Genomic DNA, 16,080 nt, shown 5'->3' on the forward strand with positions numbered 1-16,080 from the left:
TGTGATTAGCCAGTAATGAGTTGCCTTTCATTGTCGGGTGTACTTACTTCAACAAGCGAGCCTGGCTGAGGTTGACCCAGGACCACTGAAGTCAGGATCTTTGAAGTGAACATGTGTGATCTCTATGGGGATAGTTCATCATTTGCCTTTTCATCATCCAGGACTCCTGTCTGAAAGCAGTTTTATTCATCTTAGAGACAAGCTTCTCAAATGCGTAGGCTTTATTTGTTCAAATTACCCCTTATTTGCCTCAGTCGGGTAGGAAAAAAATTACATAAGTGACTTCTTAGACATCCAATTCAACTGGTACAGTGTACTTTCATCGAGACTAATGGTACTCAACAGGGGGGTAATTTTTCCCTCTCAGGGGACATTCGGCAAGGTCTAGAGACATTTTTTGTTTGTCACAAGCAAATGGAGGGGGGCAGTGGTGGTCCTACTTGTATTCAGTGTGTGGAAGGCTGGTGTATTAGTTAGGGTTCTCCAAAGAAACAGAACCAGTAGGATGGAGAGATAGAGACAGGGTCAGAGATAGAGATAGAGAGATATATAATGAGGGATTGGCTCACACACCTGTGAAGGCTGAGGAGTTCCACCATCTGCTATCTGCAAGCTATAGACCCAGGGAAGCCAGTGGTGGAATTCTGTCCAAATCCAAAAGCCCAAGAGCCAGGGGAGCCCATGATTGAAATTCTAGTCTGAGGGGCCAGAGATGAGATGAGGTGTCCCAAAACAAGCAGGCAGGCAGGAAGCAAGAGGAGCAAAATCCTCCTTCTCTGTCTTTTGCTCTATTTAAATTCTCAGTGGATTGGATGAAGCCCACCCATGTTGGAGAGGGCAATCTGCGTTAGTAAATCCACCATCTCAAATGCTTATCTCCTCGGGCAACCCTCTCACAGATACAGAAATGTTTAATCTGGGCATTCTGTGGCCCATCAAGTTGACACACAAAACTGACCATCACATCAGGAGTGCTGCTAAGCACCCTACAGTGCACAGGACAGCCCCCATAACAAAGAATTTTTCTGTTCAAAAAGTCAACTGTGTAGAACTTGAGAAACTCTGATCTAGCCTGAAGCAATTTAAGAGTTTATTTTTTATTTTTTTAAAGATTTTATTTATTTGCCAGGAGAGAGTACACAGAAGCAGGCAGAGAGGCAGGCAGAGGCAGTGAGAGAAGCAGGCTCCCTGCCAAGCAAGGAGCCCAATGCGGGACTCGATCCCAGGCCCCCGGGATCATGACCTGAGCCGAAGGCAGCGGCTTAACCAACTGAGCCACCCAGGTGTCCCAATTTAAGAGTTTAAATCTTGTTCCTTCTTGGTCTCGGATGATTTTAACTGACTTAAAAAAAAAGATTTTATTTATTTTTGTGCACATGCGCATGCACGAAAGAGAGAGAGAGAGAGAATGAACACAAGGAAGGGGAAGGGGCAGAGGGAGAAGCAGACTCCCGGCTAAGCAAGGATCCTGATGCAGGATTCGATTCCAGGCCCTGGGATCATGACCTGAGCTGAAGGCAGAGGCTTAAACCACTGAGCCACCCAGGTACCCTTAAATGACTTTTAAAAGTGCATTTGAGGGGGCGCGTGGGTGGCTCAGTGGGTTAAGCCTCTGCTTTAGGTTCAGGTCATGATCTCAGGGTTCCGGGATCGAGTCCCACATCCAGCTCTCTGCTCTGCTGGAAGCCTGTTTCCCCCTCTCTCTCTGCCTACTTGTGATAGCTCTCTGTGACAAATAAATAAATAAATAAATAAATAATGTTTTAAGTGCACTTGAAGCCTGCCAGGCCAGAGAATAGCCTCTTGATTCTAACGCTTTCATATCAAAATATTAAAAATCAATCTGAGGGGTTTGAAGTGGCGGGGGAGTGGGAGGTTGGGGTACCAGGTGGTGGGTATTATAGAGGGCACGGATTGCATGGAGCACTGGGTGTGGTGAAAAAATAATGAATACTGTTTTTCTGAAAATAAATAAATTAATTAAAATTAATTAATTAATTTAAAAAAAACAAAGATTCAGCTTCTTACTTTTCATTTTCCCAGCTCAAGAAACTTTACTTATATCCTAGTTGAACATTTCTCAAAACACAGTCCTTGGGTCACTAACGGGTGAGAAGGGTTCCCCTGGAGAATTGTAAATAGACCTCCAAACGTGTTTCTAGAAACATTGCATGGAATTCTGTAGACTTTAATTTTGTTTCCCTAGTTCTTTTTCTGCGGGCAAGTACAACGACTAGCATCAGGGGCTGTGAAATCTTATGCTTTGCTTAAGTTGCTCTCAGTCACAAGAAGTTGGAGAACTACTGTTCTTGGAGCTCTTCTTTGTAATAGCTCCCCCTGGGCAGCCCCTGGTCAAGTTGGAAATGTTGCATTCTTTCTCATAGCAACCCCTTACCTACAGACCTGGGCCTTCCTTCAAGACCCATCTGAAATTCCCCTCCCACTGGTTGATGCATTCATTTCTTTGTTCGTTCATTACATACATTAAGCAAACATCACTACCACTGTGCTAAAGGCTGAGAACATAGGAGAACCCCGCAAAGAACGAGTCCCTTAAGTAGCTCATTGTTAGAGGAATTCTGGCCTCTGTTAACTTTGCCCTTTCCTTGTACCCCACAATTGAATACTTGTTCATATTCTACTATGCATTACTCTGAAATTGACTTCTTTGTGTTGATTTCTCCTCCTGAATCAGAACACAGTATCCTTTCTGGCTAGGGTTGTCAGAGAAAGTACAGAACATGCAGTTAAATTTGAATTTCAGATAAACAACTAATATTTTTTTTTAGTATGAGTATGTTGCACATGTTGTACACAACACATTTATATGAAGAAAGTTTACTTGCTGAAATTCAAATGTTAATTGGGCGGCCTGTATTTTTAATTGCCAAATATGGAGACCTTGTTTAGGGCGAAGGTTTGCTTAAATTTTCCTTATATCTCTGAGGACATATGAGAGAAGCCTGGATGTGCAGTCAGTTCTCAAATAAACACTCTTCTGAGCAACTGTTCATTACTTTGAGGCAGACAGAAAGGTAAAATATTCATCCTGCAAAGGTAGGGACAGTGAATGATGTCTTCTAGCTGGAACTCGCAGCATAGTTAAATCATTTGTGATCTGAAGCAGGAGCTGGCTTCCAAGAAATGGTGGAGTTTAGGATTTAACTTTTAAAATACCAAATCAGGACAGGAAAGAATCCAGGCCCTAGGAAAATATTTTTCCCCCAGGAGGATCAGGTGGGTGAGTTTGTCTTTTAGTCCTGAACATCTCAAGCCTGAATTTCACATGGGGCATTGGTCTATTGATAATGCCAGGGAATGACTTGTTTCCATCTCAATTATTTGGATAATTAACCATGGAAATTTAACCCTTAATAGTATTGCTTTATCATCTAGCATTTTGTTATCGATGAACCTTAACACTATTGTGGCAAGGTTACAGGGTTCTTGTGTTACGGAGTCGAAGAATGAATCTCGAGGTTATAGGGTGAAGTAAAGTGCAAGTTTATTATGGGAAGGTGAGGACAGAAAGGAAAGCTCTCTAGAGTGAAGGGGTCCCAAATGGGTAGCCATCAAGGGCTTTTATGGTCAGACTTTTAGAGAAAACTGACCAGGGAGCTTGGTAACCATGTATAATATTTAAGACAAGCAAGGTGCATTTGTAAAGGTTATGCAACGAGCTGGTCTGTATTTAAAACAAGCAAGGTGGACTTGTTATGCTCCCTTCTCTCTGGTTATTATGTTGTCTATAACATTTCTCCACATCTGGTATCTCTGTAAGCCTGGTTATGAAGCCCCCTCCCTGTCTCTCTCCCTACCTAGACTCGCTTGTCCCTTACTCGCTATCTCTGCAGCAAAGAGTGTGAGTGAATATACCAGGAGCTGCTCTGGACCAGCGCTGCTGAAACGATCTGACTTTAATGCCCAGACAACTTACACAGCTGTTGCCAGATGGCATTCATCGTGATCCCACTGGGTCAAAGTTTTCTATTTGCAACATCGGCTCCAAGTATTGCTTTTTTGGAGCCTGAAAATGCCCGGCTATGTGGACTTCATCAGTAAACTAACACACATAGCAGAATCTTCCACAAACAGGAATTGTAGTCGCACAGGATGCCATGGCAACTTCAAAACGTTTGAGCTTTTTCATACTTGCGTTTCATAACCAGGAGCCCTGTGTTCTAACCTCGCTGTAAAAAAAAAAAAGTGGGTGCTGTTGGTTGCAGAAGGAAGGGGTTTCCTATGCATGTGTAATAAATATTTGAATTACTATATTCAATATTTTGGTCAGAGATTTGCTCAGGTTTTCTACCTTTTATAATACACATCACGTTTGTGTGGTACATTGCCCGCTTTTTACTTCACTTATTTTTTTTTTGCATTTTTTATTTATTTAAGTCATCTCTACACCCAACATGGGGCTTGAACTCACGACCTTGAGATCAAACGTCACATGTTCCACCGACAGAGCCAGCCAGGTGCCCCTACTTCACTTATTTTTATAGTTGTCCATAGATGAAAGCCTTAAAATGTCTCAACATCCATAATGAAGAATAAATTTTGTTCTTAAACACCTTCATTTCAATCATGTCTATAAACTGGATTTCTGTTATTCGGAAGACTTCAAGTCAACTCAAGCCCCAGTTGTTAGCATCATTTTGTAATGTGTAAACCACTGGGAATCCTCACTGGGAATGTGCCTGCTGTGGCAGTCATTAGTAAGGGGATCCTTCTTCTCATCTGATTTCTCGGAGTCCCCAGATTCTTGATTGCGATCGTCATCTCTAATCTGTGGGACACAAATATTTATTTATAAGAAAACATGGAGAGATGATTTCACTCAGGACTACATAAAGATAATCAAAGGATTGATTCTGCATCAGTGACACCCTATGAAATTAGAATCATATACATAAGACTAATTAATTGAAAATAATGCTGTTCAACAATCCATAATTAGTATCCAGTGGGGCTCTAATAATAGTTTCTAATTTCCTCTTCCCAAAAGAATTTGTGAAAACCTCCACCCCGGTGTTCTTGGGAAATGTCTCTTCTGATTGTCTTTTCTTCCTGAACAGAATATTTTTGCTGTTCGCTCTTCCTCTGTGTGTCCTGCACGGTCCTCGCCATCATCTGTTCTAATATGTCAAACCTTATATAACAAAGGGTTTAGGAGCCCTATTACGATTTGTAGAGATATTCTTAGCCTCAGCAGCAGTCATTGTAAAAAAATCACTTTGGGTACACTGGGCTTAGCACTTCTGTTGCAAATAAGTTTTGTTTGTTTGTTTGTTTGTTTCAACGTGTTTTGCAATGTGTCTAGAGCTATGGCCTCTACTTTCCTGAAGTCTTGGAGTTTGGTGTCTCTGTCAAGATGTCTGTCCCCCTTTGTCCCTGCCTTGCCTGTGCTATGGAAATTAGGTCACTGGGGAAAGAGCCTTACTCTGGTTCTTTGGGCGGGAAGATTCATTTCCCTTCCATCTCAACCTTGACTCAATAAGGCAGCTTAGCACATCCTCAAAGCTATTGGTCTGTCAAGGCAAGTCATGAGCATCCACCTGTCACCTGGCTTGCTCCCCATGAACTCTACTCGAGCCAGTTCCTGACCGATCCCCTGGCCCTGGGACAGGTCTTTCCTTTGGCATCTTAAACCAGCCTCTGTACCTTGAGGTGGATCTCTAGCTTCAATCTCAATGTCTAGTGAAAGGCTCTGACTTCAGTTGAAGTCTTGGGCTGCTTGAGGCTGCCACTCCCCACCAAACAAGTCGTTGAGGTCAAAAGCAAGGTCTTGGCCTGCTGAAAGGGTGCGTCTTACCTTCTCATTGTCCCCAAAGAGGGGATTTGGGTGCTCTCTGATTAATACCCAAGCTGATGTCTGTTACTTCACTGGGCAGACCCAGAGACCCTGTAACATTTAACAATTGTTAAATTGCAATTTAACATGGTCAAAGAGCTGTCCTGGCTGCCATCATTTGATCCCTGGGTGTATGTTTTTAAAAAGAGTAACAAAGAAGTTGGGAAAAAGAAACCCGTAAGCTCTAGATCTCATTTTAAAACAAATTTTCTGACCCTTGTCAAACTCCCAGTGTTCAAAACCAGTGAAATGTACAATTCAGATAATATCTGGTGACTCTGTTCTGCACAGCCTGCTTCTTTATTGAAACCTCCTATGGCATCATAAGAAGCTCACCGAAATATCCGTTAATGAAAAGCTGGACAGCAAGAAAGAAGTAATAAGGACATTTTATCTCTTTGGCAGTCTTCTAATAAAAAAAATGAAAGGAAAGTAAGTTCCTTTTAATGGACGAAACACGGATAACATCAAGTTGGAAAGGCAAATAAACACTGCTTGGAGCCAGCGACACTCCTGTGTGCTTCTTGGGCTGAGGTGTTGAACTCGACTCCATTGTAGCACGACTTGGGTTCATTAAAATTGTCCGGTTTCATGGTTGTCTTTTCGATGATTAGCATCATTTCTTATTTCTAACGGCGTCCTTCCCGGTGATGAGCCTAGCGCCTGACACAGACTTGGTGCTCAATAAATCATTCTTGGATGGATGAATAAAGGAGAACGTAAAATCTCTCTTTCTGCAGGAATTTATTATCAATTTGGGAAGAGAAGACTCAAACAGGCGCAAAATTAGATGGCGCTTCCTATCATTTCATTGGTTTATTTTTAACCATTCCTTTCTTATTTTTCACCATTAATTTCGTGGTATGTGTAACAAGTCCGAAAGGTGATCAAAGATGGGCTTAGGACACTGGGCTGTGTCCAGTCCTCCCACTGCTCTGGTCTCCACTCTCCCTGGTGTGGTCAGCCTCAATAGCTGATTCACCCCGGTTAGTCCTTCAAGTCCCAGCGGGAAAGCCATTTCCTCCTGGAAGTCCTCCTTGATTGCCTGGGCTAGGTTACCTAGCCCTGCTATGTGTTCCAGAGCAATATTCAAAATCACACCTGTGATTACTCTTCTTGGATGTCTTCTCTGATGGTGTGTGAGCCCCGAGAGGGCAGAAGGCAGGGGCAGATCTTCTCTTGTTTATCCTGCCCCAGGCCTCAGCAGAGCAGGTAGGTATCCCATAAATTCTTGTCTAATGACAACCTCTTCCCCTTAGGACCACCTTGAGATAGGTCAGGCGCTCTGGACTGTGGAGCTGGTTCTGCAACCATCGGAGAGTAGAGGCCTGGAGTAGAGGACAACGTGCCCAAGGTGGGTGGTTCATGGCCCAACAGCGCTGGCATTCATTACTGGTTGTTGTCAGGGTGGGGCAGTGGGGAACCCATGTTCAGGCGAGGAGTTGGTTTATACCAAAGCAGGAGAGATGGGGGTTTCTAGAAATCAGGTCAGAGCAGGATCAAGACTTCTGCCACAGGTGACTTAGTCACAGACATGCCCCACCCATCTTCTAGTCTGATGACAGCAGAAGCTCAGAATGCTTTGGTAGCAGGTGGATACACAGATTGGGTGGGATGAGGTGGAGGTTTGCCTCAGAGTTCACCAGACCTGGAGCCAGCAACCCCTTCCCCTTCCCACCTCCAGTCCCACAGCTCCCCTACCCTGAACAGAAGCACTTCACACAATTACGTCCTGAAAAGCCACCCTACATTGCTCTTTTCCACTTTTTGAAAGGTGACTTTCCAAGTCTCCTGAAGAGATACACCTCCGTCTTCTTGGGCCATCTCAGCTTAAACACCTACAATATTGTTGAAACATCCCTATGTTTGGCAAAGCCAAGGTCCCCAGATCCACATCCTAGGGCCACAAATAACTCTGCTCGCTGCTTCACTCTTGCTGAGTTCATTGCGGGCCTGAGGGCAGGGGTGAGGGGTAGGGGAAGGTGGGTAACTGGAAGCACTATGAGAGGGGCTGGGAATCCTTCCCGGGATAGTGATAGCACCGCGGGGTGGATCAAAGTGGGTCTCAGAACCACCACGCCTTTTACTTTCTTTCCTTCTGGCTTTTTTTTTTTTTTAATCTTGCCTTCGCTCCTCACTGCTTTTATCTCGCTGTCCTCATCTGTAAAATGGGTTGTTGGAAGGATTAACCGGAATCATGCACGTAAAGCGCTTAATGTGGTGCCTGGGATCTGGAAAGCGCTAGGTGAATACCCGCTATTATTTGTATTGCTTTATTAGGGGACCAGGTAGGGGACTGGAGGAAGCCATCCCCACGAGCCACCCTCCCAGCGCCCCCCACCCCACCCCTGGAGTTCCAAAGCACACTAGGGAGGCTGATGCGGAAATACAGACTGTGCCGGAGGCTGGGGGCTGAGGGCCCCCCGGGAGGTCCCCCCCCCCGCACCCCCCTCCCCCATCCCACGTGCAGGCACAAGGTGATCTCTCCGCCCCCGGCGCCCGCCCTCCCCAGGTCTAGGCGGCGGAGCTGCGGGCGGGGGCGGGGCTCGGCGGCGGGGCCCGGGGCAGGCGATATAGCCGCTGGGCGGCGGCGCTACTGTGCTGGGGTAGCGGCGTGGCGGGCGGGGGCCGAGACCCAGACTGCCGAGCAGCGGGCACCCGGGAGGCCCGGAGCGAAGCGAGCGCCATGAGCCGCAAATGCGACGTGGTCGTTGTTGGGGGCGGCATCTCAGGTCAGTCGCGGCGGCGGCCCTCCTTCCTCCGCGCCCGGACAGGTGGCCGCCTGGGGGGCGGGGGGTGGCGCGCGGGCGGCTGACGCCCGAGGGCCTAGGGCCTTGGGGCGGAGGCTGGTCCCGGACCCTCACCCCAAGACTCCCCAAGACTCTCCACGCCCTGGCGGGCATTTCGCGGCTCCCGAGCTCCGCGCACGATCCTCCCTCGCCGGCGGGATATGGTGCGGTCCCAGACAGAAGCGGGGGCTGAAAGTCTGTGGAAAGGCTGGGGCCAGGCTTTGAACTTCTCCCTGCGAAGGCTGCCAGGCCTGCGCTTGGGGGAATTTTAGAGGCGAGGAGAAAGGGGGCCGGTAGATGAGAGATTTCTACAAGGGGGCGACGCCAAGGGCCGTCACTTTTAACAAGCAAAGGTCAATCCTTCGCTCCAACCTGACCTGGGCGCTCTGCACCTTCTCTGGAAGCAGGCGTGCGCCACAACGTGTTGTAGTTCTTGGTCGCGGGCAATCGCGCTTGAACATCTCCTGGGTTTGAAAGCAGGGGCCGGATGGACCCTGGGGCGAGCGATTGTCAAAAACAAACAAACAAACAAACAAACAACAAAACAAAAAACAAAAAAACAAAAAACAACCCCCCCACCCCAAAAACAACAAAACAAAACAAAATGATCCGGAGCCTGCTTCTTTGTGTTTCTGTGATTGTCATGGGTCTCCCTGGGGCAGCGGGGACTTTTGGGCAAAGAGCTCTTCTCCTCTCACCACCTCTTCCCCGCCACCCCCTTAGAGCAGGATTAAGAAGCGGGGTGAACAAGTCCAACAGGGCTGGAATGGAGAAACTGGACTCTGGCCTAGCCTATATGGAGGGTTGGGGACAGATACCACCCTCTCAGACACGGGGATGCGACAGTGCACAAAAGCTAGAGGGAGGGATGGGGTCAGTGGGGAAACTCACCTTCTGAGGACAGTAGACTATATGGGGTGGGGTTAGTGGGAATAAGCAGTACTCCTAGGACAGCCTAACAGATCCCTGCAGATAATTTGGCCCAAACCCCAGGGTCTCCTGGTGGCTGCGAAGTAATTAGGACACTTCCCCAAACCATGGATGTGTTGGGCAACATTCGCCCTGGCCAGGTCTCAGGAGCAGGCTTGGCCCTTGCTCCCCGGGGGTGGGCAGGATAGAGGTACCTGGTGAATAAACCAAGGCCTTGGATGCCGGGTGCTGCTCCCTCCACTCTACCCCTCCTCACCTCTGGGTCAGATCTCAGACTACCACTTCTGTTTGTGGGGCCCTCCTGAGCTCACTCATGCCAGGCATTGTGTCGGGTGCCGCACGCCCACAGATGCCTAGGCACAGTGGCGTGCTAAGGTGGGTCAAGCCTATATCGATTCTGTTTCCCTTCAGTATTTTTGGCATCTTTTCTCCTCTAGGAACATGGACTTTAAAAGCATATCTACCTAGGTGCTTTAGAAAATATTATTCAGTGCTTTTAGTTGCTGCCTTGCATAACATCCCATTTTACAGAAGCTGAAGGTTTTCTTGCCAGGCCCCCAAAGTCCTGTTTTTGCCCCACGTCTAATAGATTCAGATTTTTCTATTCTGCGCCTCCCCCCCTTATTTTGCCCTTTCTGATTCATACTCCAGACCTTCAAGATCACTCAGATTAATCATGTTGGACTCATTCGGGAAGAGTAGACAAGGGTTTGGCTTTTTTTTGCAAGCAGTGGTGAACCTCTGCCTTCTCCCTCAAACTCTCAAAAGAGGGGACAAGTGAATAGATCTGCGTTTTCTCAAGAACAGTGCATGGAACAGGCATTATTCTGGAAACCAAGAAAGCAGGGCTCCAAGGACTTCACTCAGTTGCTTTATCTGCTACGCGAGGGCAACACCGATTAGTCATAGCTAGATTACAGGGTCATCGCAAGAATGGATCACATTGCTTTTGCCCTGGAAGACTTGTCCATCTAGGAAGGGAGATGAGATACCCAAATAAAGACTATACAGGGTCGAAAATGGTATATGCCACAAGAGGAATCCGTTCGTTAATTCATTATTCATTCATGCAGTGACTTCTTACTTCCTGTTCCACATCCTATCCTGAAAGGAATAAAAGACGAATTAGACAGGGGTGTTGCCCCAGGGGCATTCAGTAGCTAACGTGGGAGACACGTGAGAAACATGTCCTGATCAGTGAATACTCATGACCTCTGATAAGATGCTTCAGTGCTGCAGGCACAAAGTCCCAGGGAAGGTGATTGGAGAGAATGTCAAACTCTGCCTGAGAAAAATCTGGGCAGACTTGACAGAGGAGGTGACATTTGAAGCAGGCCTGAAAGGATGAATAAGGGTTCAGCTGGAGACTAGCGGCAGGAAGCAGTTTGAGCTAAGGAACAGCTGATATAAAAACACAAATATGTGAAAGAATATGGTAGCGTGCTTAGGAAGCCTTGAGAACTTCAGTGTGGAGAGTTGCGGGGGTGGGGTCTGGTGGGATGAATTGTGGGGAGGCTGGTACCTCAAACCAAGCAAGTTTAGTTCTTTGTGTGGTCAGTGAACGGCCGCTGAGGGTTTTTCATTCACAGAGTGATGTGTGTCAAGTGAGAGGGATATGGTGACGGTCTTAGCAAGAAGAGGGGTGTGAAGGGGAAGAGCAGGTTTCAGAGGGGCCCGGAGGACACCGGGGAGAGATGTCTAGCAGGTGGGATGCAGGGAAGAAGTTGGGCTCACTGATGAGCACGGCGGTGAAGTTTTAACTGAAACCTGAAGCAAATGAAATGAATGGAACCAAGAGAGAAAAGGGAGGAAGTCCAGGACAGGCTGGAAGTGGGGTGGGGTGGAAGGGAGGAAAGTTTCAGTCGTTCTCTGTAGTTTGAGGAGGAAACAGATGCTGTAAGACAGTTAACCTCACATCCTGGCTGAGATATCATCTCCCAGGACTGCCTCCCCGGATCTCCCCAGATTGGATTAGATGCCTCTGTTTTACTCTCCCTTGCCCCCTTGTTCCTTTCCAGGAGTTTGTAATGGCTCACTTTCCCCTCCACTGGGGCTGTGAGCCCCTGGAGCCCAGGGAGGGGACCTTTACAGGACAAAGCCTCAATTGATTGGCCCCAAAACTCACGGGAAACTCACATTTACTGACTACCAAGCCTTTTTGCATTTCCCGCCAAATCTTATGGGAGGGCAGGAGAAGGGATCAAATCAGAATTTTAGAATTAGTAGGTGACTGCCATAGTGATGTATGTTTAGAAATGCCTGAATTTGACTCTGGGTTTTAAAATGTGTTAATTATTAAACTTGGGACTTTTTGCTAGCTCTCTGATAGTTTTTTAAGCCATCAGCAAGTTTTAATTGCTCCCTTTAGGATAAACACAGATGTATGGGAGAGGCAGCTGGTTAATGTGCAACTTTATTTTTTGATGTGTGAAAAATTCTAGGGCAGTTGTGGACTAGCTTCTTGAGAAACGTGCGTGGCCTAGAAAGGCACACCTCCTGAGATCTCCTTTGACCAAGGGGCACGTGATCTCTGGAGTTTTGACAGAATAACAGCGTTTCCCACATGGAGCTGGAGGGCAGCATACTGTTTCTTGTTCTGAGTCTCAGTTTCAGTGTTTGGGTTGGTGAAACCATGGAAACTTATCTTCTGCCATTCTGGAATGGCTCTTGCTCAATCCTCAAAATAAAAGCTGGGGAAAAAAAAAAGTAAGTTCTAAGTAGAAAGGAGGATGTCTTTGCCAGGCTTGAGAGAGGAGAGTCGGCCATCTGAGGTTGGTTGGTACTCGGCTGAGATCCTGCGATAGTCGGAGGAGCCTGGCTTGTGATCTTTTGTGGGCCAGGAGAGCAAGCCTGCTATGGGCTGGTGGGCCCGGCCTGGGCAGGGCCTATCAGAGTTGGCCCACGGGGGATCATAAGTCGAGGGACGCAGTAGGCAGATGCGGCATGTGTGTTCATGGTAAAACTTCATCTTTGCCTTTGTTGAAGAAAGGTGGAGGACATCGCTGGTCTCCTAGAACCCCTCTGAATGTTCTGAAAAGTAGTAATGATCTAGAAGTACTCGGCAAACTGTCAATCCCTGTCAAAGAGAGGCTCCAGAGAGAAAGCCAGTATGGCAGTGTGATAACAATAGCCACTTTAGGGTCAAACAGACCCATTACGGATCCTATTTCCTATCCTTCCCTACTGCGTCACCATAAAAGCCCCATCACTCCCCCTGCTCTCCCGCGGCCTCATCTTCTATATCAGACTCTTAATGCCTTTATCGGTAAGAGGAGGTTATTGCTAGGATTCAAAAGAATGTACCTGCTGGCCATTACGGCTTCAGTTTATGCTTTTTGGAAAATAGACCCTTGATGAGCCGCTAGGATTTTTCAGTCTGTGGGAGGAGAAGCAGGCATTTCGGTGTGATCACTTCCTCCTGTTCACACACTAATAATTTCTCCTGCTGTGCGGCTTTTATAAGATGGCAGCAGGGGTGGGCATCAGGAGGGGCCTTCCTGATTTCAGTTCCCTCCTGCCCCACCCCATCCCTTTACTCCCTCCAGTGAGGGGCCTCCAGAGCTCAGGCTCACATCGGGCTCTGGGACTCTCCGTATTCGTCATCAGGAGAAACTTCGGCAGCCCCAGATCTGGGTACCAGCCGCTGCCTAGTCTGGCTCTTATTCAGATTCTGACCTGGGCCTCATTTCCAGCCACCTGAGTCCTGTTTTCCTTATAATCACAAGTGTATGATTAATACATGCAAATACTATTGATTCACGAAAGGATTAATTGCTTATTAATAATAAATAAGGGGCGTCTGGATGGCTCAGTGGGTTAAAGCCTCTGCCTTCGGCTCAGGTCATGATCCCAGCGTCCTGGGATCGAGTCCCACATCGGGCTCCTTGCTCAGCAGGGAGCCTGCTTCTCCCTCTGCCTCTGCCTGCCACTCTGTCTGCCTGTGCTCACTCTCTCTGACAAATAAATAAATAAAATCTTTAAAAAAATAAATAATAACAAAGAGCTGGCATTCCGAGTGCCATCCTCATGCTGGGCAAGGCTTTAGGAGCTTGACTTTTTCAAGAAGCTCTGTGAGGGTTAAGAACACCAAAGCCTTGTACCTCCTGCTTGGTTCTAGTACATAGGGCACATCGCTGGGAGGGGCCTGCCGGGTGGGCCACGTGGGCAGAGCCAGGTGCCACGAGAAGCGTGATTTTTAAATCCTGTATCCTCCAGGTTTCAGGCTCGGCTTGGCCATTATCCGTGGCAGCAATTTCCTTTGTATCTGGCAGGACTCTGAGGTCTAGCCCATCCCCCCCAAAACCTGCCCTTGTTCTACAGGGCAGTGCTAGAGCCTAATGTTAAGAGCGTGGCGTCTGCCTTGGTTCCACCACGGGTTAGCTGTGCCACCTTGAGAGACATCGGTAACTTTCCCAGGTCTTGGTTTTCTCATGCAGAAGAGAGGGATAAGAATGGTATTCCCTTCGCAAAGCGGTGGAAAGGATTAATTGAGAAAATGCAGGCACAAGGCTTGGCATCTGGCAAGCACACAGTGAACACTGGCTACTATTGTTCATCAGGCTGACAAATGGTCACTGACCACAGATGGGTCTAAAATGGCACCGTGCCAGCTGACTCCACTGTCAAACTTCGGGTTGAGGAAACAGTTAGTGGCTGGGCGTGCAGTCACACACACACACACACGCACACATACACACACAGATTCATGGACTATCATCCCGTCTAGGGATGCTGCCTCCCGCCCTACTTTCTTGGCTTGTATATGATTTACTCACATAGATGATATAAGAAAGCCGGCAGCAAAATTTGAAGAAAAAGCTTAAACTCTAATTACTTTGAAAATATATTGAAGAGGAAAAAGCGTGAGAAATTCTGACTGCAGAACGCATGTCTGTTTTATGAACACTTCTCATGCATTTGGTGCCCGGCGGATGTTGATGTTAAGATCAGCCCCCTGTTGTTCATTTCGACATTTGTTTCCTTGTTTGATTTCTTCTGCTGCCGGGTGAAAATGTCCTTGCAGAAGCAGCTAGTTCTGGTCTGTTAACCTTCGCCCATCATCAGAGTGGTCCACTTCCTGTGTAACATGAACTTGGGATATGTTTCCACATCATTTGTTCATGCTCCTGTGGCTGCAGAGACATGCACACCGAGAGGATTTTAGCAATGCGGCTGATAACGAAGGTCATCCAAATTGGTTTTTAAAACACTACAGCTTGTAACTGAAAATCAGCTGCTTCGGTGATTCCTGCATTTTTTTTTTTTAAAAAGATTTCATTTATTTGGCAGAGTGAAAGAGAGAGAGCGCGCACAAGGAAGGGGAGCGGCAAGCGGAGGCAGAGGGAGAAGCAGGCTCCCCGCCAAGCAGGGAGCCCAATGTGGGGCTCAGTCCCAGGACCCTGGGATCATGACCTGAGCTGAAGGCAGCACCTTAACCGAGCCACCCAGGTGCCCCTCCTGCATTTTTAAAAAAGATTTTACTTATTTACTTATTTATTGATTTGAGAGAGAGAGAGAGAGAAGAGAGAAGAGAGAGAAGAGTAGAAAGAGCATGAGCAGGGAGGAGAGGGAGAAGCAGTTTTCCTGCAAGCAGGGAGCCCTGGGCTCGATCCCAGGACACTGGGATGGTCCCTCTGGTCTAATTTATCCTATGAGCGTGAAGAGCTCATTTAATTTTAACTTACTTATTTCTCTAACATTTGGACCCGACTCCCATTTCCCATGTTCCTTTGACACAGTAAAGCTCAGGAAATGTTTTCAGGCCAACTGCTACTTCTCCAGATATCCGTAATGATAAACTAGTATGTCATCGCCAAGTTTGAATATGCTAGTACCTTTCTTTATTCCCGTCAAGACTCACACTTTATATGCATATGTGCTTGACTGATTAATATGGAATTTGTACTTCTACAGTTTGAATAACATTTAAAATTAGTGACTCTTGGGGCACCTGGGTGGTTCAGTTGGTTATGCGTCTCGCTCAGTTTTGGCTTGGGTCATGATCTCAGGCTGGTGAGGTTGAGTCCCGTGTCGGGCTCTGTGCTTGGTGTGAAGCCTGCTTAAGATTCTCTCTCTTCCTTTCCCTCTGCCCAACCCCCCATGCTTTCTCTCTCTCTCTAAAAAATAAAAAAAGATTAGTGACCATTAAATTATTACAGGTGACAAGACCATAGTCTAATGGCAGATGTCATTCAGCCCCTGGGACAAATGAAATGTGTACAGTTGCTGGTGCCCCTGAATCAGAACTACCACTAACCAGGTTCATCTTTGGATTTAATGACTATTTTACTTAGAGTCTTATCAGTTTTAATTTCACTGACCTGTTTAAGCATCTGTGACCCCTCATCTGACCATAGGCTGCTCAAAATCCAGTACTTTGTGTGGTTTATGTTCCCATCTCTGGTATTTAGAAAGGAAGTATGCCCGTTCTAGCTCCCCGAAATGGAATCACATTGGGAGAATCCCTCCATCAGGCTCATGGGTCCTCCCAGGCTTTGGACCCAGAGA

General features: G+C 47.1%; 1 protein-coding gene across 1 annotated transcript in view; it reads left to right on the plus strand.

The window, feature by feature from the left end:
• Window positions 1-8,475: 8,475 nt before the first annotated feature.
• The window catches only part of MAOB (monoamine oxidase B), a 105,025-nt gene continuing 97,420 nt past the window's right edge, over window positions 8,476-16,080 (plus strand). Inside the window, exon 1 of the mRNA XM_044235444.1 lies at window positions 8,476-8,586. Coding sequence (XP_044091379.1) covers window positions 8,541-8,586 — 46 coding nt within the window. The 5' untranslated portion in view covers window positions 8,476-8,540. The remainder of the gene's footprint in view (window positions 8,587-16,080) is intronic.

The sequence above is a fragment of the Neovison vison genome, chromosome X (genome assembly GCF_020171115.1).
Source record: "Neovison vison isolate M4711 chromosome X, ASM_NN_V1, whole genome shotgun sequence".
In the NCBI taxonomy this organism is placed as follows: Eukaryota; Metazoa; Chordata; class Mammalia; order Carnivora; family Mustelidae; genus Neogale; species Neogale vison.